The sequence below is a fragment of the Panthera leo genome, chromosome C1 (assembly GCF_018350215.1).
Source record: "Panthera leo isolate Ple1 chromosome C1, P.leo_Ple1_pat1.1, whole genome shotgun sequence".
NCBI lineage: Eukaryota > Metazoa > Chordata > Mammalia > Carnivora > Felidae > Panthera > Panthera leo.
Genome location: NC_056686.1, coordinates 36498372 through 36525122, shown reverse-complemented (window position 1 = coordinate 36525122; position 26751 = coordinate 36498372). Strand labels below are relative to the sequence as shown.

General features: G+C 47.0%; 2 protein-coding genes across 4 annotated transcripts in view; one reads left to right on the top strand and one right to left on the bottom strand.

The window, feature by feature from the left end:
* The first annotated feature begins 9 nt into the window (after window positions 1-9).
* On the top strand, window positions 10-19749 carry LRRC41 (leucine rich repeat containing 41). The gene is made up of 10 exons (XM_042950984.1): window positions 10-463; window positions 4545-4631; window positions 5533-5603; window positions 13046-14192; window positions 16870-17130; window positions 17647-17811; window positions 17901-17999; window positions 18538-18660; window positions 18882-18957; window positions 19051-19749. The coding sequence occupies exons 1-10, from the start codon at window positions 265-267 to the stop codon at window positions 19268-19270; spliced, it is 2448 nt and encodes an 815-aa protein (XP_042806918.1). The 5' UTR covers window positions 10-264; the 3' UTR covers window positions 19271-19749.
* RAD54L (RAD54 like) overlaps window positions 19743-26751 on the bottom strand; it is a 25596-nt gene continuing 18587 nt past the window's right edge. For 2 of the 3 annotated variants that reach the window (XM_042950985.1, XM_042950987.1), the window contains 9 exons: window positions 26461-26587; window positions 25177-25251; window positions 24915-25045; window positions 24271-24381; window positions 23996-24119; window positions 23561-23639; window positions 23080-23259; window positions 20175-20338; window positions 19743-20078 (listed from right to left, as the gene is read on the bottom strand). In XM_042950985.1, the coding sequence (XP_042806919.1) occupies window positions 19868-20078; window positions 20175-20338; window positions 23080-23259; window positions 23561-23639; window positions 23996-24119; window positions 24271-24381; window positions 24915-25045; window positions 25177-25251; window positions 26461-26587 (1202 nt within the window). In that variant the 3' untranslated portion in view covers window positions 19743-19867. The remainder of the gene's footprint in view (window positions 20079-20174; window positions 20339-23079; window positions 23260-23560; window positions 23640-23995; window positions 24120-24270; window positions 24382-24914; window positions 25046-25176; window positions 25252-26460; window positions 26588-26751) is intronic. The other variant, XM_042950986.1, reaches the window with a different exon arrangement.

Here is a 26751-nt window from a genome sequence, read left to right as displayed (position 1 = left end):
GGGGACAGGGGGAGTTAGTATTCGTGCCTAAGGAGGATTTGCTAAGAAATATCCCCTTGATCGCGCCAGAGCCAAATACATTGATATACGAATTTATGTAAAGTATTGGCTTCTAAGAGACTTGGTAAGAATGCGCATTGACTCGACGTTCCTTTAGCGCAGTTCCCAGTCTTCCCCACATCGCTGATGAAACCGTCCTAACTGCTGACCTTTTCAAGATGGCGGCGCGAGGGTGCCACTCTCGGGATCGCGCACCTCCCCAAGATGGCGGCGCCCGAGGCCTGGCGCGCCCGGAGTTGCTGGTTCTGTGAGGTAGCGGCGGCAACGACCATGGAGGCCACGTCCCGGGAGGCGGCGCCAGCGAAGAGCTCGGCCTCGGGCCCCAGCGCTCCCCCCGCCCTGTTCGAGCTGTGCGGGCGGGCGGTGAGCGCCCATATGGGGGTTCTGGAGAGCGGGGTGTGGGGTAAGTCGCGGGGTGAGGGGCTACCTCTGGCAACGAGCGGAGGCGGCCCAGCGGCCGGGGGGCGCGGGGGGCGAGGCCGGGAGGCCTGGGGCAAGGCCCGGCCCGCGGTACTGGAAGCCGCACCGTCGGGTCGGAACACGAATTCCGTGACTGACTGGACTAGGCAGAGTAAAAGCAGGGACCAAATCGGCAGGTGGACCTGCACCGCGGCCTGGCTAGGGGGGCGCGGGGGGCGAGGGCAGGAGGCCCGGTCTGGGGCCAAGCAGGCAGGGCCCAGACGACAGAGGCTGGAGTGACGGACCGGCCGTGGGCACCGAACTGACGCTCGAGACGGGCCGGGCTGGGGAGTCTCGGATGTCGAACCGACGGGCAGAGATGGCCCTGCCGCTTGGGGGCGGGGGCCGAGGTTGGGAGGCCCGGCCTAAGGCAAGGAGGCCAGGCCCGGGGCCACCTAACCTGACTGACGCGCGGGGCCTCCGGTGTCTGCTTGACGGACCGCGGGTGCTGAGACTCCCGAGGCCAGGCTGACGGGCCAGGGCAGCCCAGTGGAATGGAGAGCGAGGGGCTGGGGGAGATGCCGAAGGCTTGGGGCGCCGAGGCCTGTCCGACGACCCAGGGCTGAGGGGAGCGCACTGACGACCGGGGCCTCGGGTGCCCAATTGCTTCAGCGCAGGACTGACTGACTGACGGGCAGGGCAGGGAACGCCGGAGGCCACTCGGACTGGCCTGAGCGGAGGAAGGGCCCGAGCGGGTGAAGGGAGGCCGGGAGCGGGTCAGCAATCTAGGGAGGCTCGAATGACGGACAGGCGGGAAGGGCCAGGGAGGCCCCAGGCGGGGCGACGGCCCGGGGATCCCGGCTGGGAGGGGGCGCGTCGCAGCTAGGAGGCCTTGGGCTGAGTCGGAGCCAAAGGAGGCACCGGGCCCGAAAGCTCGAAAGCTGCCGGGACCGACGGCCGGGCTCCGGGCTGAGGGTGCCCAGGCTGAGCGGCCAAGGCGGGCGGCCCGCGGCCCTGGGCCGAGGGGCCGGGAAGGGCAAACCGGCCAGCCGGGCTGGTGGGCCTGGGAGTAGGGCGGCCCGGCGCGGGTCAGGTAACGCAGGAGAGAAGGCCCGCAGCCGGATGCGCACGCGGAGGCCGGGCTTTGGGGTGGGCCCCGCCGGCCCCAGCCTGGCAGCTGGTGAGGAAAAACTCGGGTCGGCCTGGCGAACACTGATGGTGAGAATGATAGACAGCAGAGTGAGGGCCGGGGGGGGGGGGGGGGGGGGGGGTAGGCCTGGCCGCACGGGGATGAGGGAGGCCTTGGGCCTGACAGACTGGTGGTGTGAGGGGGTGGGGTCCAGAGGCCCGGCCGAAGCTGGGTGAGGAGATCCAGGCCAGGCCCAGGGCCCAGGGAACCCGGAGGGAGTGGCAGGAGAGAAGAGGAGGCCCCCAGGCCTTGAAGGGGTGGGGGGGGTGAGGTTCTGGAGAAGGCCTCGGGAGTGGTGGTAGTGCCTTTGCCAGGAGGAAGGCCCTGGTAAGGTCAGAAGTGAAGGCTTGAGGTCCTGGGATTCTGAGTTTGAGTTGCACTTTGAGGAGATGGCTGTGAAGAAAGGGCCCTGGAGTTTGACGGGTTGGGCCTCCAGGAATAAGGCCCAAGGCTGTGGAGCGTGGTTAAAGAAGGCCTAGGGATGTGGGAAGGCCCTTGGTGAGGTGGGGGTGGGGCAGAGATCCTGAGGAGGCCCAAGTGTCTTCCTGTAGTGGGGAAGACTGTTAGAGTCCTCAAGCTGATGGGGGGAGGGGTTGTGGAGGCCCTGTGCCAACAGATGAGAGGAGAAGGGTCAGGCTGACCCATGGGGAATAGGTGAAGTCTCAGTGGAGCTGGGCAGGGGGCTCAGAAGAGTCCTGAAGAGTCTGCCTGGAAGAAGGCAGAGAGAGGATTGGCTCTATCAGCCTGGAGCTTCTAGAATGCTAAACTTGGCTAGGAGGGAAGAGGACTGGGTATAGAGGCCCCAAGTTGGGAAGAGGAGGCAGTAAAGGTAGAGGCTGGAAAGAAGCAAGGAAGAGCCTGGCTTAAGAAGAATGGAGAAAGGAAGAGAGGAGTTTGTGGATAATAGGGGATGAGAATCCCTATGGCTGTGAGAGGGGATGGCTAAACAGAGCAGATTGGAGAGACAGAGGAGGACGAGCTCCTATGGGCCTAGCCTAGGTAAATAGTCACACAGAAAAAGCTGAATCAGGTTAGGCCTCTTAGGAGGGCCAAGTAAGAGGCCTGGGAAGAAGTGCTGCTTTGGAGGAAGGTCTCAGTGTGGGCTAACAGCCAAGAAAGGCTTCCTGGAGGCAGTGGACTAGCGTTGCTTTGTGTAGGGAGAGAGAAGGGTAAAGTGAGTAGAGGCAGCAGGAAAGGATACAGTGAGGAAACAAGTAGAATAGGTATGTTATACCTTGAATGCCAGGATATGGAGCTTGAATGCAATAAAGAACTTACGTTAATGTAATAGCTTAGGGAATTAATACTTTCATTCAGCAAGTACACTGAGTACTATGTACAAAGAATTGTACTAGACTGTAGACATCAAGATTCACTTATTCCACAAGTAAAGATAAAGGGAGATCCTAGAAGTTTTGAAAGATTTTACTTAGATATGGTATACCCTAAGATCTTAGACTGTTCTTGGCAGGACAGAGATGGTATTGACAGGATAAGGATAAAAATAGACAACATTTAGTGAGCTTATTATGGCCAGGAATGGTCTTAAAAAGATTACAGGTATGATCTTCTTTAATTTTTATAGCAATATTATGAGGTAGTTATTATTACTTCCATTTTAAAATTGAGAAAACTGAGTCTTAAAGATGTTAATTTGCCCAAGGATTCCTAAGTAATAGAATCAGAATTTCACTCAGTTTGGTCCAACTCTAGAGACTAAACTGTTTAGCCATAATACTGTAAAGCCTTTCGGCTCTAGACATCAGCAAGAGCAAGTTTTGTTTTTATGATATGTTGAATTTAGAGTTAGGGCTGGATTATTTCTATTGTTCACCGGAAAGTACTAGTTCAGAATATAGTAGGGGCCCAAAGGATGGGAATCACCAACCTGGAAGAGTGGGAAGGGGATTCAGAAAAGGCTTGATAAAAGGCACATGATACTTGGAAGATGAATAGTTAATATGATGAAAATGGCAAGGACATTCCTAGTAGAGAGCAGCATGAAAAAGGCACAGAGACAAAAAATAGTGTGACACGTTAAATAAATGTAAAAGTAATTTAGCATGGATAAAGCATAGGAGGCAAAGCAGGGAGCTGGAAAAGTTAGTACGGCCCAGATTATGTTGGACATTTTTATCACACATATTCAATAGGAATTTTTATTTGTTTTGTATTTTTATCTTTTTTTTTAAAGTTTACTTATTTTGAGAAAGCGAGATCAGAGGAAGGGTGGAGAGAGAGAGAATCCTAAGCAGGCTCCACACTGTCAGTGCAGAGCCTGATGCGGGGCTCGACCTCACAAACTGCTAGATCATAACCTGAGCTAAAATCAAGAGTTGGACACTTAATCGACTGAGCCACCCAGGCACCCCTTTTTATCTTTTTTTTTTTTTTTTTTGAGTTTATTTGTTGTGAGAGAGAGCAGAGGAGGGACAGAGAGAGAGAGGGAGAGAGGGAGAGAGAATCCCAAGCAGGCTCCGAGCCGCCAGCACAGAACCCGATGCAGGGCTCATACCCACAAATTGTGAGATCATGACCCTAGCTGAAATCAAGACTCAGTTACCTAACCAACTAGGTCACCCTGGTGCCCCTCAATAGGACCTTTCAAATGCAGAATGCTTCATTATGCTTGGGCAGAAATGAACTGACCAGCTCCTAAATGAGTATATCAGCTTGCTTTATTATCTCACCCTTGAAGATGTGCATGTCCCTGAAATTCCAGGTGCTAACTAAGTGGCTAAAGATAAGTGGATTAGAGTTTGAATTAGACTTAGGTTAGCTACTGGAGGTTCCATTTGCCAAATGAGAAGTCTGTCCTTCTGTTTTCCTTTCCAATAGGATAAATAATGCTTGGAACCCTAGGAGAAAAAAATAAATTTTGTGTTTTTTTTTGTAGCTCTCCCAGGCCCAATACTTCAAAGCATCTTACCTCTGCTCAATATATATTACTTGGAGAGGATTGAGGAAACTGCCCTCAAGAAAGGTGAGTGTCTTTCTCTCTTTCTCATTCAGTGATTATAAGCCAGGCACCATAATGTTCTGGTAAATATTACACCTGATACCTGTGTAGAACTCACGCTTTTCAAAAGTACCCTCACACCTGCTTTCTTACCAGATTCCTTACAGTGTCCAGTGAAACACAAAGCAAATAAATGATCCCAATTATACTAATGAAAGTGAAACCATAGGCACACCACAATTAATAGCTAAGTCAGACTAAAACCCAGATCTTCTGAATCTTAATTTTTCTATTTTACCTTGCTGTTTCCCAAACCACTCATTAGACAGATCTTTTTTTTTTTTAATTTTTTTTTTTTTTAACGTTTATTTATTTTTGAGACAGAGAGAGACAGAGCATGGACAGGGGAGGGTCAGAGATAGAGGGAGACACAGAATCCGAAACAGGCTCCAGGCTCTGAGCTGTCAGCACAGAGCCCGACGTAGGGCTTGAACTCACAGACCGTGAGATCATGACCTGAGCTGAAGTCGGCCGCTTAACCGACTGAGCCACCCAGGCACCCCTAGACAGATCTTTTAATAGCCAGCATTTATCTAATCCTGATGTGCCAAGCACTCTCCTAGGCACTTTACTTGGAGAAACACATTTAATCTTTTCAACAACTCTATGAAATAACTATTATTAACTATGTTTTACAGATAAGGTAACTGAGGTACAGAAAAATGAAGTAAACTTGCCCAAAGTCACACAGCTAGAGTGTGGTTGGCTGATATTTAAACCCAGGCAGTCTGTCTTTAGAGCCAGTGCTCTATACTAGTCTGCCATATTGCTCCTGTGAATCTAGAGAAGGCAACAATAAAGGCTGATATACTTCACTCATGGTGGCCAAAGAGCAGCCAAATAAAAGTGATATTTCTCCCCACAGGCCTCTCCACTCAAGCCATCTGGCGCCGACTATGGGATGAGCTAATGAAGACAAGGCCTTCCAGTTTGGAAGTAAGTTAGCACCAGGTAGAACTCTGGCCTGACTTTGCACATTGAAAGCAGGAATAGCTTACAAACACAAGCTGGGTACTGGTAAAGTGCAGACACAGGGTTGGAATGAATTTGGGAGGAGGGCTCTGATGTCTTGTCACAAGGTTCTTTCCATTTGGCATTTGTCACTGACTTGATTGCTCACCGTGTTTATAGGTTAACACAAAACAGAGGAAGGTAGTGATCATAATGGAAGGCAGAACCCAGATTCGTAGAGGTCTTGACAGGGCTGGAGCAGTGGTCAAACCTAACAAGATAAAATTTAACAGTATAAACCAATTCCTCACTTGAATCTAAAAAATTCCAATTGCTTGACCTCAGGGAAAGAGGTGGAGGGGCCTGGCTTAGCAACTTGTATAAAAATGAGTAAGGGGGTTTGGTCAACAGTGTGCTAAAGTAATTCATACAATGACTATACCCTGAGCTGTATGAATTAATGTAACTATAACATATGCTAAAGGACAAGGGGGATGATAGACCTGCCTGGCTTTGCAGTGGTCAGGCTACCCTTGGAGTATGGAGAAAGAAGTCAAGGCTACATCATGTGAGTCACACTTGGAACACTGGAGATGTTTTTCCTGAAAAAAAGAAGACTTGGGGAACATGAACTGTCTTGAAATATTTGAATGATTATTATATAAAAGAGGAATTAATAGACTTGTATGGGTAGAAGCTAAAGGAGGATAAATTTTTGCCAAAGTGATTGTAGAACTTTTAAACCTTGAACTTATTGGTGATGAAACAAGCTAATTCCAGAGGTAATAAGCTTTCCATCACTAAGTGTTCAAATAGAGTCTAGATAACTACCTGACACAAAGATATTGTAGAAGAAATTCAGCATTGTAAGAGAGGTTGGACAAGATGACTTTTAGGGCTTCTTGTAGCCCTGCAGTTCTATTATGTGTTGGTTCAGATATAACTCACTGGATCTCTCTTTTAAGCAGAATTTCTTTTGCTGCTCCATAACTAGGTGACAGAACAGATTGAGTTCAATAAACATTACTAAAACTTCCCACATGCCAGGTCTTATGTTAGATATTGGAAGTACAGACACAGTCCCTAATCTTCAGGAACTTCATGTTTAGCAGGAAGTCTGCAAAGAAATACATTATGCATGGGAGGATAAGTGGTGTGATAGTAACAAGAAGGTTGAGGGAGAAGGGAGCATGAAAGTGTTTCTTGGGAAGTAGTATTTGAACTGGTGGGTGAGGCCAAGTGATAAGAAAACAAGCTCTTATCAGGAATTGGAGATTTAATTTCTGGGGATGCACTGGGTTCAGTAACATTCAGCTCCATATCCTTCAGCTTTTCTACTTCCAGATCTGGATGCAACTCTTGAAGTTCAGTGAGACAATGCTAAGGCCCAACAAAATCTTCAGGCACTATATACAGGAATTAGGCCTCATGAGGAGAAGTAGATGCAAGATATGAAAACAGTAACAGCTTCCTGAAACCTTTAAAGAAGCATGAGAGTCACTGTGGCCTAGTGTTTCCCAAGCAGTATGGTTGACTAGCAGTTGATGGAGATTGTAATATCTTTCACTTAGAATACGCTTTTTTTCCCAACATTATCTCAAGCTTCCTGGTAAAGAATATATGTTTGTTATCTTTTCTTGTCTCAGAGCATTTCAGAACATTAAGGAAACCCCAGGCTTGGTGGCCTAACAGTCACCTAGACAGAGGTCCTGACTTGGATCATATCCATTCCAAAGGGTGCCTCTTTTTGTTTCCCAGTTTTGCATGACAGTAACCTTAACCTCATAATTTAGAAACACTTAATAAGTGCCTGCTCAATTCTAGGCACTATACTAGGTTCTAAGTATACAGTGGTGAACAAGATAGCCATGGTCCCTGATTGCTTATAAAGAAATAGAATTTCAAATTGTGCAGTACTTTATGTGTATTAAGAGATCTGATATGCTGGAGACAAGGCAATGGGGAAATGAAGGATTATTCAGTAAATGATTGTCTAGTTACTGGTTCACTATTTGGAAAAAATCAAGTTAGAGCCTCATTTTACAATATACTCAAATAATTTCTATATGGAACTAAAGATTAAACTGTAAAAAGTAAAAGCATAAAACAACTAAACAAGAATAAAGGTGACTGGTTATCTAATCTCAGGATGGAGAGTGTTAATTATTAAATGGGCAGAACCAAAAAAAAAAGTATGGACAATAAATGCCAATACAATAAACACAATTTAAAGGTACATAAACTAGGAAAGAATGTTTGCAACAACATTTGTAAAACAAGAAGATACAGAGAATAAGACAAAGACAAGCTATTCCAGTAGAGTACGTAAAGATTGGGACAAGTCACAAAATATACAAAAATCTCCAATAAAGTGAAAACTATTCAATCTCAATAATAAAAAATGGGAAAATAAACTTATAACTCTTAAATTAGTGAAGTCTTGTTTTGGTTTGTTTTAAAAGATAGTTGCAGGGGTGGGTGAAACTTGCATTTTAATATGGTATTGGTGGGAGCAGAAATGTTACATAACTGTCTTGGTGGGCAATCTGGTGATAATTGTCAAGAGTCTTTAAAATATTCTTAGACTAGAAATTCTATTTCTTAGAATTTATAGTACATAAAAGTTGAGATACTCATGAAGATTTATTTCAAGATGTTCATCGCAGCAACTTAATATCAAAACCTGGAAATAATTTCTTCAATAATGCATGAATTATTGAATGTAGTATATCCAAATTTTCAAAATATTAACAAAGTCATGTTCTAAAAACATTTAAATACATGGTGGTAAAATGTAATGACACGGTGGTATAATGTTTAAAAAGCCCAGAATTTGAAATTGTTCAAAATTGTCTCAATGTTATAAAAACAATTATAGCTATATGGGGCCCCTGGGTGGCTCAGTCGGTTAAGTGTCCAACTTCAGCTCAGGTAATGATCTTGCGGTTTGTGGGTTCGAGTCCCGCATCGGGCTCTGTGCTGACAGCTCGGAGCCTGGAGCCTGCTTTAGATTCTGTGTCTCCCTCTCTGCCCCTCCCCACTTGCACTCTCTCAAAAAAAAGAAAATAATAAATGTTTAAAAATTAAAAAAAAAAAAAAAACAATTATAGCTATTCACATTTACATATACATTCCAAAGAGTTGGTTTACAGATTTTATCTCTCCGCAAATAATATTTCTGTTGTCAGAAAAATAGTGGACAATAGTTTGTGAACATTTGCTGGCTCTGTTTAGTACAAGAAAATATTTAGCCTTCTCTAGTTTGTACACACACTTCTTCCTCCCCAACTGGTGCCTAAGCCACCAGCCTGTGGATGGGCCAAGGACTGTGTTGGTAGACAAATGTTATTTTACCTCTTTGGTGGTGCCTTATTTCCCCTACTCTTGCCTGAAAGAATGTGTGTGGTTTTTTTTTTTTAATGTTTATTTATTTTTGAGACAGAGAATCCCAAGCAGGCTCTGCACTGATAGCGTGAGGCTCAAACTCATGAACTGTGAGATCATGACCTGAGCTGAAAACAAGAGTCTTATCACTTAACCTTGACTGAGCCACCTAGGTGCCTCCAAAAGAATGTGTTTAAATCTTTTATTTTTGGGGCGCCTGGGTGGCTCAGTCGGCTGGGCATCCAACTTCGGCTCAGGTCATGATCTCATAGCTTGTAAGTTCGAGCCCCACATCGGGCGGGCTCTGGGCTGACAGCTCAGAGCCTGGAGCCTGCTTCGGATCCTGTGTTTCCCTCTCTCTGCCCCTCCCCCACTCTCACTCTCTGTCTCTCAAAAGTGAATAAACATTAAAAAAAATTTAAAAAACAATCTTTTATCTTTAAATTTATTGAGTTTATTTTGAAAGAGAGAACATGAGCAGGGAAGGCTCAGAGAGGAGAGAAAGACTCCCAAGCAGGCTCCGCACCGCCAGTGCAGAACGCAATGCAGGGCTCAAACTCATGAACCATGAGATCATGACCTGAGCCAAAATCAAGTCCCACGCTTAACCGACTGAACCAGTCAGGCGCCCCAATTTTATTTATTTTTTGATAGACTGTGTGCACACATGCACAAGTGGTGAGGGACGGGGGCAGAGGGAGAGAGAATCTTAAGCAGGTTCCACACCCGGCATGAAACCCAATGCAGGGCTCCATCCCACAACCTTGAGATAATGACCTGAGCTGTGATCAAGTGTCGTAAACTTAACCAACTGAGCCACCCAGGCACCCCCAAAAGAATGTGTTTAAATCATTTTGTATTCGATAATGTATAAGTTCACACAATGAATGGCTTGAACTAGATCTCTTAGCTTGTTTTCAGTTTTGAAATTAAAAAAATTAATGTTTATTTTTGAGAGACAGAAAGTGAACAGGGGAGGGGCAGAGAGAGGGAGGGAGACACAGAATCCAAGGCAGGCTCCAGGCCTTGAGCTGTCAGCACAGAGCTTGATGCGGGGCTCAAACCCATGAACCATGAGATCATGACCTGAGCTGAAGTCATGCTTAACCAACTGAGCCACCCAGGCACCCCTCAACTTTGAAATTTTAGCAGAGATTCTTCTAAAAGGTGGTGATGGAATAAAACGCAGTGAACTGCTGTCTGCTCATAATTAATTGACATAATTGTCATAACTAACTTTACTCATCTAATCCTCACAACTCTATGATGTAGGTAGGTTTAGTTACCTTCCTCACTTTATAGATGATGAAACTGAGGCAGATAGAGGTGAAGTTACTGTCTGAGGTTATAGTTAGTGAATGGCAGACCTAGGATTCAAGTTGAGGCAATTTGGCTCTGGAGTGCCTGCTCCTATTCACTATGTCATGCTGTTCTCACAGCAGTTACCACATGTCTGGGTGTTCCAGTTTCAAATATTCTCCCACTGTCTTCATCAACCAATAAAATGTGGGGAGAGGGGAACACTAATATTTAGTTACCAAAACTACATATTACATGTGCCTCCTGGTCAGAAACAGCCACAATATCTTGGTTCACATTTTTGTCCATATTTTAGGCCTTGACTGTCTCACTTGTGAAGTTGAAGCCTTGCTAGGTTACCTGCAGGTGTTTTCCAAGGCTGTGAGCATAGGCCAGCAAATGTGTAGGAAAAGTGTTAGAGATAGGATTCAGGAATACCCGCTCTGCTTCTACTGTAGGCTGAGTGGAGATTTGGTTGTCAGGTATTTTTTCCTGGTCCCATAATGCCCCTACATTATTGCTGGTGAGAGGTCCTTCCCCCTTGTTGCTGCCATGCAATTAGCTCAAACACGAAGAAGTCATTCCCAATTATTACCACAGCAGGCAGTGTCATAGGGAATGGCCAGGGCAAAGGGAATGACACTTTTGCCTAAGAATAGGGGCCCAACTCCTGCCAAGAACCTCAGATATAAGTTGAGGGTGACTGTGGTATGAGCGAATGCATAGAGGCAGGGCAAATACCAAAGAGAAGTGCCTTTTTAGTCTTGGGAAACCTCAGGCCCCTACTGCCTTTGCTTCAGGCTGAATAAGCACCCTGCTTAACAGGCTCTGCCTCCATCAAGTTCATTTCACATTGCCCATCTGGGCTATTATCATTAGCAGTAACAGAAGTAACATTTTGTATTTTACAGTTTACAAAGTGCTTTGACTTGCATGGTCTCATTTGATCTTCACAACAAACCTGTGAAACAAGTGATATTATCCACCTTTTACAGATGAAGAGATTCAAGAGGTCCAGAGTATAGTGGCAGAGATAACACTTGTATCAAAGTCAGCAGACTTTCTACTGCACCTTAGGAGAGAATGGGAACTTAAGGAAGGCTGTGTGCCCTTTTGGGGGTGGGGAGGGTAGGTAGCAGTAAATGCTGACCTCTGATATATATCAGAATCATCTGGGGGAAGTTTAAAAAATAAAGATGCACAGGCCTTGGTGGCTCAGTCAGTTAAGCGTCTGACTTCGGCTCAGGTCACCATCTCGTGGTTTGTAAATTCGAACCCTGCATCAGGCTCTGTGCCTGACAGCTCAGAGCCTGGTGCCTCCTTTAGATTGTCTTTCTCCCTCCCTCCCTCTCTCTCAAAAATAAATATTAAAAAAAAATTTTTATGGGCCTTACTGCAGATATAAGAGGATCACCAAGTCTGGGTAGCTGACATGAATTTTGGAGAAACAAAAGCTCCACAGTAAATCTTGCTGTGCACCAAAGGTTAAGAAACACCTGCATTCAGAGATCTTCTAAATGTACCAGAATAGTCTGATAAAATCTCATGTGCATCAAAGCCAGTAACTATTGCCTTGAAGAATCCAAATCTAGGATTTGGACCTTGATCTCCAGGAATTTTTCATCTGGTTGGGATAAAACATGTGCAGAGACAACACCATGAGACAAGGTTACCAATGTCTAACACCTGAGTAGTCAGATTATCAGAAGAGTCCCACAAGAGAGGCAGGGGAGGGGTAAAAGGGGGCACACAGAGACACTGAGATGAATAACCTCAAGAAGAGTAAAATGTTGGGGCACCTGATTGGCTCAGTCAGTTAAGCATCCGACTTTGGCTCAGGTCATGATCTCATAGTCTGTGGGTTCAAGCCCTGCATTGCGCTCTGCTGACCACTCAGAGCCTGGAACCTGCTTCAGATTCTGTGTCTCCCTCCCTCTCTCTCAAAAATAAACATTTAAAAAATTATTTTTTAAAAAAAGTGAAATGTTAGTAGGTCTTCTCAGGAAGCCTATTTGGTCTGGCAATGAAGAGCATTTCTGGCAGATGTAGGAAAAGCACGTAGAAGGCAGGTCTCGGTCAATAAGGTGATCAGTTTGTCCAGAACAAAACATTCACGTGAGCAAGATGTGAGAGATAAATCTTAGAGGCCACATTGTACAGGGCTTTCCCTCCCAGGCTAAGGAACTTCAGATTAACTCTGAGCAATGGAAAGATTCTGAGGGTTTTAAGGCAGAATGTAGTCAGGCATGTTTTACAAAGACGAATCCAGTGGACTTGTGTATAAAAGTTTGGGAAGGAGAAAATGAGATGGGGAAGTAATCAGGAAGCTAATGGTCAGGTGTGAGGGGGTAAGGGTCTGAACAAATGTGGTAGTGGTAAGAGTGGAAAGTTGGGGTCAGGTTCTAGAAACAAACATGGAAGAAACTACAGGAGTGAATGTTTCACTTGAATGGCAGTCACTATAACAAAATAATCTCTGGAACCAAATTTCCTGGGTTCAGATCTTGATTCTACTATTTACCTGTGTAACCACAGGCAGTAACAACTTTTGTGCCTTATTTTTCCTACCTGTAAAATGGGGATAACTAATATATGCCTCAAAGATGTGAAGATTAGTTTGTATAAATTATTTAGAATGTTGCCTGACTCATCAAATAGCTATTGGAACAGAGGAACTTGGGGAAATGATGGTTCAGTGGGTAGCCCTTAGTATCACAGCTGTCTGGCATGTTCTCTGCTTTCAGAGTGTGACCTGTTGGCGAGCCAAGTTTATGGAGGCCTTTTTTTCCCATGTTCTACGTGGGACCATTGATGTATCTTCTGACAGGCGTCTCTGTGACCAGCGCTTCTCACCTCTTCTGCATAGCTCCCGCCACGTCCGACAGCTGACCATCTGCAATATGCTGCAGGGTGCGACTGAGCTGGTGGCTGAGCCCAACCGCAGGGTTCTGGAGACCCTGGCTAGTTCCCTGCACACCCTCAAGTTCCGCCACCTGCTGTTCTCTGATGTGGCTGCTCAGCAGTCTCTTCGGCAGCTGTTGCATCAGCTTATTCACCATGGGGCTGTCAGCCAGGTGTCGCTGTACTCCTGGCCTGTGCCTGAGTCAGCCCTTTTCATCCTCATCCTCACCATGAGTGCTGGCTTCTGGCAGCCAGGCCCTGGTGGTCCACCTTGCCGCCTCTGTGGAGAAGCCTCCCGAGGCCGGGCCCCATCCCGAGATGAAGGGTCCCTCCTGTTGGGCTCACGCCGGCCTCGCAGGGATGCTGCTGAGCGATGTGCTGCAGCCCTGATGGCCTCCCGGCGGAAGAATGAAGCCAAGCAGACGGCCAGAGCTGCACCTGCTACCCGGGTAACACGCCGGAGCACACAGGAGAGCCTGATAGCAGGTGGGACAGACCCTAAGAGGGATCTGCACCCTCCAGCAACCTCCTACGAGGCTCCTGGCACCAAGCGGCCACCCTCTGCTCCAGCCACCACCTCCTCCTCTGCCTCTGCTTCCTCTTCCACATCCTCATCCAAACGGGCTCCAGCTAGCTCAGCCCCACAGCCTAAGCCCCTAAAGCGTTTTAAGCGAGCTGCAGGGAAGAAGGGTGCTCGCACCCGTCAGGGGTCTGGAGCAGAGTCTGAAGACCTGTATGACTTTGTTTTCATTGTGGCTGGTGAGAAGGAGGATGGGGAAGAGATGGAGATCGGGGAAGTGGCTTGTGGAGCTTTGGATGGATCAGATCCCAGCTGCCTGGGGCTTCCAGCACTGGAGGCCTCCCAGCGATTCCGAAGCATTTCCACCTTGGAGCTATTCACAGTTCCGCTCTCCACAGAGGCGGCTCTGACACTGTGCCACCTGCTGAGCTCCTGGGTGTCTCTGGAGAGCCTCACACTCTCCTATAATGGTGAGTGCCCTGCAGGGGCAGAGATGGGTCTCACAGCAGCACCATCCGTGTGCCCAATCCTGCAGAGGGGAATAGGGAATGCGATCGAGGAGCTGGAGATGTGGCCCAGCCTGCGTCAGAGTGGGGCAGAAGGCACATACATGAAACAGTGGCAGACTTTCAATGCTAGGGAAGAACATGAGGTTTATAGGCTTTAGAGTTGGAAGGAGTTCCTGAGAGGCAGTGAGAACCTTAAGAATGGGTACATTTTAGATATGGTAGGCAATTCCCATATTGTGGGAACAGTATAGTGTATGCAGGCCCACCCCAAGTCTAAGGTTGGGTCCCACCACTCATATCAAAGCAGCTATACAGACAAGGTGTAGACCACATTTTTATCAGACCAGCAACCTGTAAAGCAGTCCTCAGTTCTTACCCACCTGGCTGTGCCCAGCGAGCCAAACTTCAACTCTGGGTAAATCCATCAATCTACTTAGGATGCTGAGCACTTGATGGAGAAAATCACAACTGTGCAGACCAGTGCTACTGTATATTCAGTCATCATCCTTATACGAATCCTGTGTTTGTAACATTAGCTCCCATTCCTACTACTTCCAAATCCTCCCTTTTCCTTTCTTAGCAGATGACTTCACCTCCTTCAGAGAAAATAGAAGCCATCACACATGAACTTCAACTTATTGTTAACCAACCTATAAACTCTCCTACATCTACACTCATCCTTTTCTCCATCACAATGGAAGAGATGGCCATCCTATCTAAGACTAACTCTTTTACCTGTTTTCTGGATCCATACCTTCTTGCCTTCTTAGGAAAGCTTGTTTCTCAGATGCCTTAGTAATAGGAACTTTTATATATTGCTTAGTATGTATCTGGCATAATTTAAGCACTATATGAATTGAATCCTTACACCAACCCTATGAGGTCAAGTGGCTTGCCCAGGATAACCTCACTGAGCCAGGAGGCAACCGGCTTCCCGAATCCAAGGTTTTCACCACTCCTTAATGCTGCCTTCCTTCTCCAACGTCCTCCCTGTTGCTAAGTCCAATACATATGTTTTAGTCCTCCTCTCACATTAATTTTCGGCAGCATTTGCTGCTATGAAGTAGTCTTCATCAAATATTCTCATTTCCACTATCTCAAAATCTATTTTTCTCTTCTCCCTCTCTGGACATTACCTCTCATATCTTAATGTCCAGAGTTTCTCAGAGCTCTGCCACTTTATACATGCTTCCTGAACAATTCTGTCCATTCTTGTAGTTTGAAAGGCCAACTATGCTGAAGATTCCCCAATCTAGGACACTGGCCCAGATCCTTCTCCTAAACTCCAGAACTATTTAGCCAGCCGACTACTAGATGTCACTTCATAAACCACAAGCCCCGCAGCCTGAATGCATCTTCTCCCCTGATAGCTCTGTTCTGTCAGTGACCTCACAGCTGACTCAGCTGCCCAAAAGAAAGCTGGGTTCTTTTGCACCACATATCTTTATGATCTCTCAAATCCACTTACTTCTCTATCTCCACATCCTTAATTTGAGCCATGATTACTTCTCACCTGGATTCATCATTTCAGTAGTTCCTCCTGACTTCATACTCACCATACAATTCACAGTCTACACTGCAGCCCAAGTTTTTTTTTTTCTTTTTTTTTTTTTTTAATGAAAAGGTCATTTAAAAACCCTTGAATGGTTTCCTGTCACCATACTTAATTTACTTACAGGTCATTTGTGTTCTCACTCCTGCTTACCTTCATAGTGGCATCTTGAACCCTCCCCCCCCCCCCCCATACTTTACACAGCAGCCATAGTGAATATTTTCAGTTCTTGGAAGCTGCCACTCTTCCTCCTTCAGGCTTTTATATATACTGAGTTCTCCCTGCCAGTCCCTCCCGTCCCTCCTTTTAGCCTGTCTCCTTTGTGTTCTTTACAACTCAGCTGTAAAGTTTTTACTGAGGGAAGCTGGACTGGGTGCTAAGTACCCATCCTTTGTGCTTCTACAATACTCAACTTCTCCAGTTCCCCTCACACATTTTTGTTGTTAATCAGCCTACATAGGCAGGAGCAAGAGCTGTTGCTGGCTACTGTCTAGCAAAAACACACAAAAAAAGTATTTACTAGGTGCTGGGTGAGGTTTAGTTGAAATGGATCAACAGGGGCCTTCTCAGTCCAAGGGGAGATAAGTAGGTTCCAAGAAATTATTTGCTTTGTGGCATTAAGCATCTGCTCTAACCCTTCTGCATCCTGTTCCCTTTTGTGGGATGTGGTTATCCTTTTCTGCTCTATTCCCACCTAATTAATCTTTTAAAGTATTCCCTATTGAGTCATTGCCACTCCCCTTAGATTTCAAATGTTCCACGTGACCTATAAGAAAAGTCCAGAGATTTCTGCTGCCCTCTGGGCCTGTCATTTAGCTGGCAGCACAGTATGCCCCACCACATCCTCTTATTTTGTGACTGCCCTGACTGATGCTTGAGGGCATGGCCCAGTACAGTAGACATCAGTTTGCTGGTTACCTGAGGAAAAAAGCAAGACGATGAATAGTTGAGACAAATGATTTTTAAGTAATCTGATCGGAAGCTCAAGAAAATTGGTGGTCATCAACAGAAATATCTGGAGTGGTCTCTGAATGTTATTCTTGCTGACACTCCCACATGACTGACCTAACCTCTTTCCTGCCATAGGCCTGGGCTCTAACATCTTCCGCCTGCTGGACAGTCTGCGGGCCCTGTCAGGCCAGGCTGGATGCCGCCTCCGTGCCCTGCATCTCAGTGATCTGTTCTCACCACTGCCCATCCTGGAGCTGACACGTGCCATTGTGCGAGCCCTGCCCCTGCTGCGGGTCCTTTCTATTCGTGTTGACCACCCCAGCCAGAGGGACAACCCTGCCGTGCCAGGGAATGCAGGGCCCCCTAGCCACATAATTGGGGATGAGGAGATACCAGGTGAAGCACTGTGCGTGTGCGTGTGCATGTGTTCACACAAATGTGCAGGTGCATTTGTGTGGAAAAGGTGGGAAGACCTAATCCAGACCTAGCAACACTCATTCCTGGCTTATCTGAAATCCATTCCCTCTTTAGAGCCTGCTGTTAAAGATGACCATGGGCTGGACAGGGCCCAGACCACTACAAGCCCAATAGAAAGTGACCATGGCAGATAAGTCTCCAGAAAAGGGGTCTAGGTCCCCCTTCTGTATGTCCCCTTGGATCCTGTTTCCTAGCTCACCACTCTTGCACACTCCTGTTTGCTTGTCTGAATAGTCTAGTCTTCCTGGACTAAAAGCTCCAGGAGAACAAGGACTAAATCTCCTAGTTCTCTCTTCCCAGAACCTAGTGTTATAGCAGGCACTTAATGACAAGTAAACAAGATTTTTCAGTGAGCCTCTAAAGGACAGGATGGGACCTGCTCTGAGAATAGAAGAGAGATGGCCCACTGGAATCTTTTCTCCCTATCATATCCAGAAAACTGCCTGGAACAGCTGGAGATGGGATTTCCACGGGGAGCCCAACCAGCCCCACTGCTCTGCTCTGTACTGAAGGCCTCAGGTTCTCTGCAGCAGCTGTCTCTGGATAGTGCTACCTTTGCCTCTCCCCAAGATTTTGGGCTTGTGTTACAGACACTCAAAGGTAGGACCCAGCTAGAATGATAAAGGGAGGGTAGGAGACCCTGTTATTCTTTGGGAAAGCTAAGGCCCATGGCCTCTACCCCCATGCAGAGTACAACCTAGCCCTGAAGAGGCTGAGCTTCCACGACATGAATCTGGCTGACTGTCAGAGTGAGGTGCTCTTTTTGCTACAGAATCTGACTCTTCAAGGTAAATTCATCATTCAGAACCTGGGGCATTGCTGGGTCCTCATTGTGGCTCTGCCACTGTTCTTTTCTTGGCCTTATATCCTCAACTATAAGTTATAGAAACTGTATCATCTTCCTTCTAAAAGGACCCAAATTCAACTCCTCCTATACTTAACATGGGAAAATTACTCAAGTTTTTCTTACCTTTCAGTGGCCAACAGAAATAATGGTGGTGGGGAAGGATAAATATGCTGTCAGGTTCCCCTCATACTCTTGTCCCTAATCCCCACCCCTGCATAGAGGGCAAGCAATGGATAGAGGGAAAAGAAGTGAATGGAGAACTGTCCACACAGAGGACCTCTCTAGGGCGAACCTCTGGGTTCAGTCTCTGGTTTAAATCTGATTTAGTTCCAGTCTTGCTTGGGGTCTTGGACAAATTCCTTTCTCTTTCTGGGCCTCTATAAAATGTTCAGACCCCTTGCTAAGGCCAACTGGGGCAGGAGGGGCAGCAACAAGTCCTAATGTTAGCCATCAGAATTCATTCTAATTTCTCTTGACAGAGATTACCTTCTCCTTCTGCCGTCTGTTTGAGAAGCGCCCGGCCCAGTTTCTGCCTGAGATGGTTGCTGCTATGAAGGGCAACTCCACACTGAAGGGCCTCCGGCTGCCAGGGAACCGCCTGGGTGGGGGCAGGGCCCTGGGAAGGGACAGGGGTGAAGGAGCCAGTCCTTTGACCTCAAAATTCAGTGGAGGAAGGCATAGGCCTCTCCACTGGGAACATGGGGGTTGGAATATAGTTGTGTGCTGGGACTTTTGGAGGCTGGGCTTCTCCCCACCAGAAACGGGTTGGGATACCCTTGTTCCCTGTTCTTGGGTGATTAGACATTTCTCCCCTTCTCCCCAGGGAATGCTGGCTTGCTGGCCCTGGCAGATGTTTTCTCAGAGGATTCATCCTCCTCTCTGTGTCAGCTGGACATCAGGTACATGGGGAGGAGGAAGGGACAAGGGATGGAGCTCTAAGGATATAGACTAGGGATTGTTTCCTGGGTGTCTAATCATCTCACCCCTACCAGTTCCAACTGCATCAAGCCAGATGGTCTTCTGGAGTTCGCCAAGCGGCTGGAGCGCTGGGGCCGTGGAGCCTTTGGTCACCTGCGCCTCTTCCAGAACTGGCTGGACCAGGATGCAGTCACAGCCAGGGAAGCCATTCGGCGGCTCCGGGCCACTTGTCACGTGGTTAGCGACTCGTGGGACTCATCCCAGGCCTTCGCAGATTATGTCAGCACCATGTGATGGGGCCCATGCTTCACAGGCCCATGCTCAGCACCATCAGCTTGCAGGGGCTGAGACATGGGCTGCCCAGAACTCCCAAACACCAATTCTGTCTTTCTCTTTCTGCAACCTTTTTTCCTCTTTTTCCTTCTTCCCTTGCACTGAGGTCCTGGAGGTCTTGCTGGGCTCAGCAAAGGCACTCTCACAACTGGGTTTAGAGCCTTTGGGCCCCTTACCCACTACTCTTGGAACCCTGGGCCAGGTTACAGTGCTCATCAGTCAGTGAGGACAGCTCCTCTCCCCCTGCCTGAGGTTCCTGCTTTCCTTCCTCAAGCAGGTACCCAGGCTTTAGAGAAGTACAGGAGTGTCCACTACCAGGCCTCTTCTCTGCTGGGCTCACCATGCTGCTCCCAAGCCTCAGTCCCTTTCATACCTTTATTCCTTTCTTTTTTTTAACCAAAAAAAGTTTTTCTTATAAAATAAACTTTGGGCAAACATCATGCAGCCCTCCTTGATGATTTTTGTCCCAGAGAACAAAATTCAGTAGGGTCCTATGGGGCAAGGAGCCCCCTTTCCCTGTCTCCTTCCTCTAACAGCTACACCCAGACCAGCTGGTTATCAGTGGAGACCCCGCTGCTCCTCATGAGACTGCTGGTGGAAGACGAACGTGATGGCTGTGGAGGCAGCATCCCAGGCGGCCTGGAGTACCTCATCCTTAAGCCCCCGTTTATCAGTGTTATGGTTCCACTGAGCCAGGTCTGAGGTGCAGTCAGAACCATCAGGGGGTGGCCGGACCTGGTGATTGTTGACACAGCGGCAGCAGCGCAACCTGGGGGCAGAGGACAGAGCCGTGGAAACTATAGAGCCCGTCTCCATGCTGTGCAGGGAGTTCAGAAGTAATGGCCAGCAAGGGCACCCCACCCACCTGTCATGTGTGTCACTGAGGCTAGCCTCATCCAGGGTAAACAGCTCCTTCAACTCGCCGAGAGAGAAGTGCCGCTCCACATCCTGTTCCTCATCCACCACACAGCTGCTCAGTGCCTTCTTGTGGCTCTGGCGCTGAAAGATCTTCTCCTCAATGGTTCCTGCCTGGGGTGGGGGTGCCCAAGGATGTACAGCTAAGTCATTCCCAAACATAGGGGGCAGGAATACCCAGGGGTTGAAACTATAGCCACCCAAGAGAAGGGGAAATGAATGAGAAGTAAAAGTCCTATAGCAAACACATCTGCTCAGCTGAGCCCATTTTCCCAATCTGTCTCTTGGGAACATGACTTGTAGCCACTGCTCACCCAGGATATTTTCTGTACGAATGGAGGGTTTCATGTCTTGGCTAAATTCTTTCAGAGTGAGCTAAGGTTTGCAGCAGCTTCACCAGACCTCCACACCAAGCCCAGGCCTCTCACACTCAACAAATATCATTTGGGTATCCTATGCCTGGCTCTGTGCCAACACTAGGATACAAAGAAGAATTAAATATGATCCTTATTCCTGAACTCCTAGGCTTCTGGGAGAGACACATAAACTAATTGGCACAATAACAGAAACCTGCATAGGATTCCCAAGGGCCCACAAGAGGGGTAGTAGAGGGGGAAAGTGATGAAAAGCTTGAAGTAAAGATGATCCTTGAGCTGAATCATAAAAAATGAATAGATGGTTTACAAGGGAAGAGAGAAGGAAAGCTCGTAGGCCCCACATAGGACAAAGGCATAAGCCTGGCCTACTGGAGGACTGAGGAGTTGAGCCTGTCTTGAGGATGGTGGGAGTATAGTAAGAGCTGGGACTGAGTAAGTCAGCAGAGGCCATACCGGAGAAATATGGATGCCAGGCTGAAAGAGCTTGGCCTTATCCTGCAAGTGATGAAAAGCAAAATCAGGATTTTTGGAAAGTTCATTCTGGAAGCAATATGTGAAGAACAGGTTAAGACCAAAGGTAAAGCATTAGGAAGCTGCTGCAGTATCCAAGTGAAAGAGAACTGTGACTTTAGCACAGGGTAAAGAGGAAGGTTAGATAAGGAAATTGCCAGAAGACAAATAGTGATTTGTTGTTAGGAGACAGGGAATGGTCCAGTAGGATGATACCCAGATTTGGGTTGGTTGGATAATGGAGCCATTAAATGACAAAATTCAGAAAGGAAATGAATTTAGTCACCTTGCATCTAAAGTGTTCATGAGACATACAAGTGGAAATGTACAATAGGTGATGGAAATATGGGTCTAAAACTCAGGTAAGAGATCTTGGCTAAACATTTAGAGATTTGTCAAATAATGAGTGTAGGTAATCACAGAGATAGGAAAACCAGAGTGGAATTTCCAAAGAGAATAGAATTTTAAAGACTAGTAGTCAACAGTGTCAGATACACAGAGGAAAAATCAAGAGTTTCTTGTTCTGGCAATTAGGAAGCCAATATTACATTCAAAAGCAAGTTCAAAAGCAGTCTGAAGAGTGAATAGAAGATGAGGAAGTGAAGTTAATCTGTAGGCTTTGGAAAAATGTGACGGTGAACGCATGGAAAGTAACCCAAGGTAGTGGCTACAGTAGGACAGAGAGTTAAATGGTGAGAGCTACCTCAGCATGTTTATAGACTTAGGTAAATAAGAGAGACCTTAATCAACTAAGAAAGAAGGAAAACAATCCAGGGCAGAGCTGGAATGATGAAGCTCAAAGAAGGAAATTATCTTCCTCTGAGATGGGAAGGGAAGAGCAGGTCTAGAGATACAAAAAAGACAGGTAAGAGAACTCAAGCCTGGTAGCCTACATTTTTTTCTGTGAAGCAGAAGACAAGGTCTCTGCAAAAAGAATGAGAGACAGGGTTAGGTAAGAAACTTGAGGGAAGTGGTGAAGGCTTGAAGTGGCTGTTGAAAGAAACGAGATACAGCCCAGCCCAAAATGGAATATGTGAATTTGTGGTAGTGCTAATCTACACCCGCAAATTTTATCTGGTGCAGAACTTGAGAACAGTTGTAGTGATCCAACTGGAGTATTACAGAAAGAGTGACTGAAAGGATGCACAGTAGGAATCAGGCCAAACAAAGAGAAGTGAAGCCAGACTGGGGGAAAGGTGAGGTACTAGGGACATTTAGGCTAAAGCAGATATAGGAGATATGAGAAAACTGGAAGGACAGGAAGTTGAGAATAGAATGATAGTTTTGGGTACTGTGTATAGTTTTGGTATTACTAAAGTTCCAGAGTGTGGCCTTGGGAGTAACTAAATGGGAAGGAGTTGAACTGGTCATTAGAGATGAGGTCAAGGAAACATGGAAGCCGGAGTGCTAGATAACTGCATAGTCCTTGAAGTCAAGATGATAACTGAATTTGGGGAAGAAATGAAGGACTAGACTAGGCTGGTATCCAAAGTCATCAATGAATTAGGAAACTAGCATAGGGTAGATGACAGTGACAAGGAAGAAAAGAGAGTAGTCAAGTCAGAGAACATGAGCTTTAAAAGAGAACTACAGTCTGTATGATTGATCACTGAGAACTTGGGAGAATGCCAATACTACTTCTTAGTCCCAGGGGACACATGGAGTATGAGAAGATTACAAGTCAAGTGCACAGTAGAAATCAAGGTATGAGGGAAAGCAGGTGTCCTGTGAAGAGATGAGGCCACAGGGGAGTTTGTCAACCACTGAACAGGTATCAGGAGGCATAGGTTTTGAAGGAATGGGGTGGAGAGAGGGAGAAAGAACAGAAAAATACAGGGGTCTGGCTAAGCCCATAGATTGGCCACTGCTAGAGGCAGAGGCAAAACAGGTACTGAGAAAAAACCCAAGATGGTCCTAAAGGTCTTTTTCATGACCCACCCCTACTCTGACCACTGTCACCATCCTTACAGACAGCAGGCGATAGATGTAGCAGGTCTTCTTTTGACCATCACGCCAGACCCGGGCCATGGCTTGTTCATCATTAGCCGGGTTCCAGTCAGGGTCAAACATGACCAGTCGGTTTGCTCCAATGAGATTGAGGCCACAACCCCCAGCTTTGCTGCTCAGCATGAAGACAAAGTCAGGGCTCTGGAAAGAAAGGAAGGAGAAAAGAACCTCTTGCAGCCTGAACTGGAATCCTATTCAGTCCAGCCAACAGTTCTCTCTCTCATACATCTGTACTCTTATGCTGTGAGGACCACCAATTTGCCTACCAATTTCCCAGCCCCACCATCACCAACCAGGCTAACTCCACCACACCCACCAAGGGCGGAGGGAGACAGAGAGAGAGAGAGAGACCCTAAAGCAGAGCACCCATCTAGTTTCTCTATCAACCAGTGATTCTGATGTTACTGCATTGGTAGTATGGAAACAGGGGCTGTACATTTACCAATGGATTGTTGAAGCGCTCTACAATCTTGGCTCGCTTCTTAATGGACATTGTGCCATCCAAGCGGACATATAAGTACCTGAAGGGGAATTCAAACATCAAAACCCAAGAAGGAAGCAGAGGCTTGCTACTGAAGGACTTGAACTAACCAGGCTTGAGGCTACTCATGTAGAGCCTGAGGGCCTAAACTCCCAAAGGGAGAGGCAGGGGACTAAGGGCTAGGACTCTGTCCTCTGGAAGTACCTGAAGGGCCAGGGGCTAGTCTGCTTGGAGATGGAGTCAGGATCATCACAGTAAAAGAACATATTTTCTGGGAAGTCCCCCCTGCACCCATTTATTGCCCATATCCACCAATCAGAACACCTACCATCTACTCTTCCTAGGGGGATGGTAGGGGAGGCACTCCTTTGGCAAACTGATTTGACTCTTCCCTACCTTCGGGCCCGGCAGAGCTTCTCAAAGAGGTCCAATGTCTGAGTGTAATTGGACACCAGCACTACTTTGTCACTGCTGCGGCTTCGGGTCACTGCCAGAATGTAATCAAGGACCAGCATCTTACCTGGGGAAATCATCAACCATTAGCTCCCAACAGGCCATCCCCATGGCCCAGGATTCTTACTTTTGATATCATGCCTTGAGGCAAGGATACATCTAGCACAAAGAGACAATTTCCCACCTTTCCTCCCAGAGGAGCCCAAAGACTGGCTTACCTGATAGCTGGGGCTCTAGAGCCTTGGAGCTATAACCAGGGGGGAATATTTCCAAGGCACCTTCAAAGCCACCCTCCTCTTCCACACACTTGTCATAGATTAGAGCTGGATCTGAAAACAACAACAAAAACAAAACCCAAAATGCCAGCTACAGTGCTTTCCAGTTTCCACTTCGATGCTCATTGGAATCTCCTCTAGAAGCCTACCCAGCAGACCTTCCTCAGCGCCAGACTTACCAGGTCCCAATTCCCAGTTTGCAGTCAGTTCCATCTAGGACCACCTTGCTTACTAGTGTGTTCTCCCAGCAAGAAGGGAACTATACCACAGAGGGCAAGATTTGTTATTTTTCCTCCTGTCCAACATTTTATATGCACAGGTGTGCGTGCATACTCCCATATACTCACAAGTCCCATATACTCCCAAGCATCAAGCATGGGCTGGGCAAAGGGTAAGCAAAATTTTCCAAAGCAAAGGGTCTGGTACGGAGTACAAAATGTAGGGTTCATGCCTTGGGGAGGGCTGGAATCACAGGTGGCCTTTATGAGGACTCTAGACAAGTTTTGGTCAAGGTGGCTGGACCTTACAGGAGCCTAGCCTTCCTTGCTTACTCTCTCAGGGGACCCCAGGACATGGACCCAACTCACGATTACAAAGCTTCTTTAGCAAGGTGATGGAAGAAAGGGAAGACACACTCATCTTGCCCTCACGCAACTCTTCTGCTGGCTTGGCCTGTCTCAGAAACTTCTTGTATAACTCAGTCTGAAGGGATGTCAGCCTGAAAAAAGGGTAGCTGGGTTAGTGGGAAAGGCTGGACGACACCTCTGCCCTAAGAATATTGTGAGAGCCCAGCCATGCCTCAAGGGCTGAGTTTTTACACACTCTACATCCCTCAGTTGAGTTCAGTACCTACAACAAACCACCTGCTCAATTTTCACAGGCAGATATTTAGAAAGGATATCAGAGGTCCTCCGTATCAGGCACCTGGGGAGAGAAGATAAAAAGGCAAGAGGCTGGTAAAAATGCCCTGCTAACTACGAGAATAAAAGCTACCACCCAAAGAACCCAAAAGACTGTCTCTTTTGTAGAATCAAATGTCAGAGACACATCAGCTCTATGGCAAAGAAATCTTTATCAGGGTCTCAGTCATGGGAACAGAGACTCTTTCGAACAGTCTAGCTTACAGTGACAACTCTTCCTCTTCAAAAGTTTAGTTAGTCTTCAAGAGAAGGCCAAGATCTCCCATTAAGACTGGTGCTCAGACAGGAGAAGGAAGCTGCAAACCACCAAGTCCTTAGAGGAGTTTCTACTTGCACTTGCCCAAATACCACATGGCCCAAGGTTCAATGAAATTAAGCCCATACCTCCTGGCCAACCAGGAAGGACAGGGATCAGACACCTAAGGAACAGCTCCTAAGAATATAGTGACTCTCCTTCCTGCCATCGAAAATTGGGAGGGAGAGAGGGCGGGACTCCAGGATATAAATCAAGTGTATTACCTACAACAGGGAATCTAGAATGTACTTGCCTTTTGGATTATGTGGACCCTATGGAAAAGCCCTCTTAGTCTGGGAGCCACACCCATCAGTCAGATCTATTTCTACCTGTCACAGAAGACTATGGGGTCTGAGAAGGGAAGCCTGGTGCTTTAGGTCTAAGACTGACTGACAGGAAGCTTGTGAAGTATTAACAATGCTCCAAGGGATATTCTGTTCAGGGAGACCAGCATGAGAGAAGAGCTTCCTCAGCAGGATGCTAAGCAGCCCAAAGCCAGACCACAGGGACCAGGCCAGGAAGAAAGCAGAACTTGGCTTGCAAGACCTCTCCATTTATTCAGTGGCTATAGTCAGGGCACAGATCCCACTCCCTTCCCAGCCTCATGGGCCAAAGCACCAAAGGATTGGACTTGGATAGTTTAGTAGGCAATTCTGATGACCTAACTTGGGGGAAAATCCCAAAGAAAGGTGCTGTTGGGGCACCTGGGTGGCTCAGTCGGTTAAGTGTCCAACTTTCGGTCTTGGCCCAGGTCATGATCTCATGGTTCATGAGTCTGAGCCCCGCGTTGGGCTCTGTGCTGACAGTGCAGAACCTGCCTGGGATTCTGTCTCTCCCTCTCTCTCTCTCTCAAAATAAACACTTTAAAAAAAAAAAAAAAGGTGCTGCTGCCTAGCCCAGCACCCACCCTGCCATTACCTATTCACAATGCTGGTGAGCTCCCGTAGCCGCTCTTCTCCTAGCTGCCTGTCAGCCTCACTGGCAGCTGCATCTCGACTCTTCAAAATTGGCAACTCAAAATGCTTCTTGAACTCATGGGCAGTTCCTAAGACAAGAGAGAAGGGAAAAATAAAGTACTACATAAAAAAAAAAAAAAAAAAAAAAAAGTGGGGGAGTCTCGCTCTTTTACATCCCACTTCTAGCCACTTGCTCTTTTTGCCATGTGTTCCCCTGCACCCCTCCTAGCCAGGCCTCACAAAATTGAAGAAA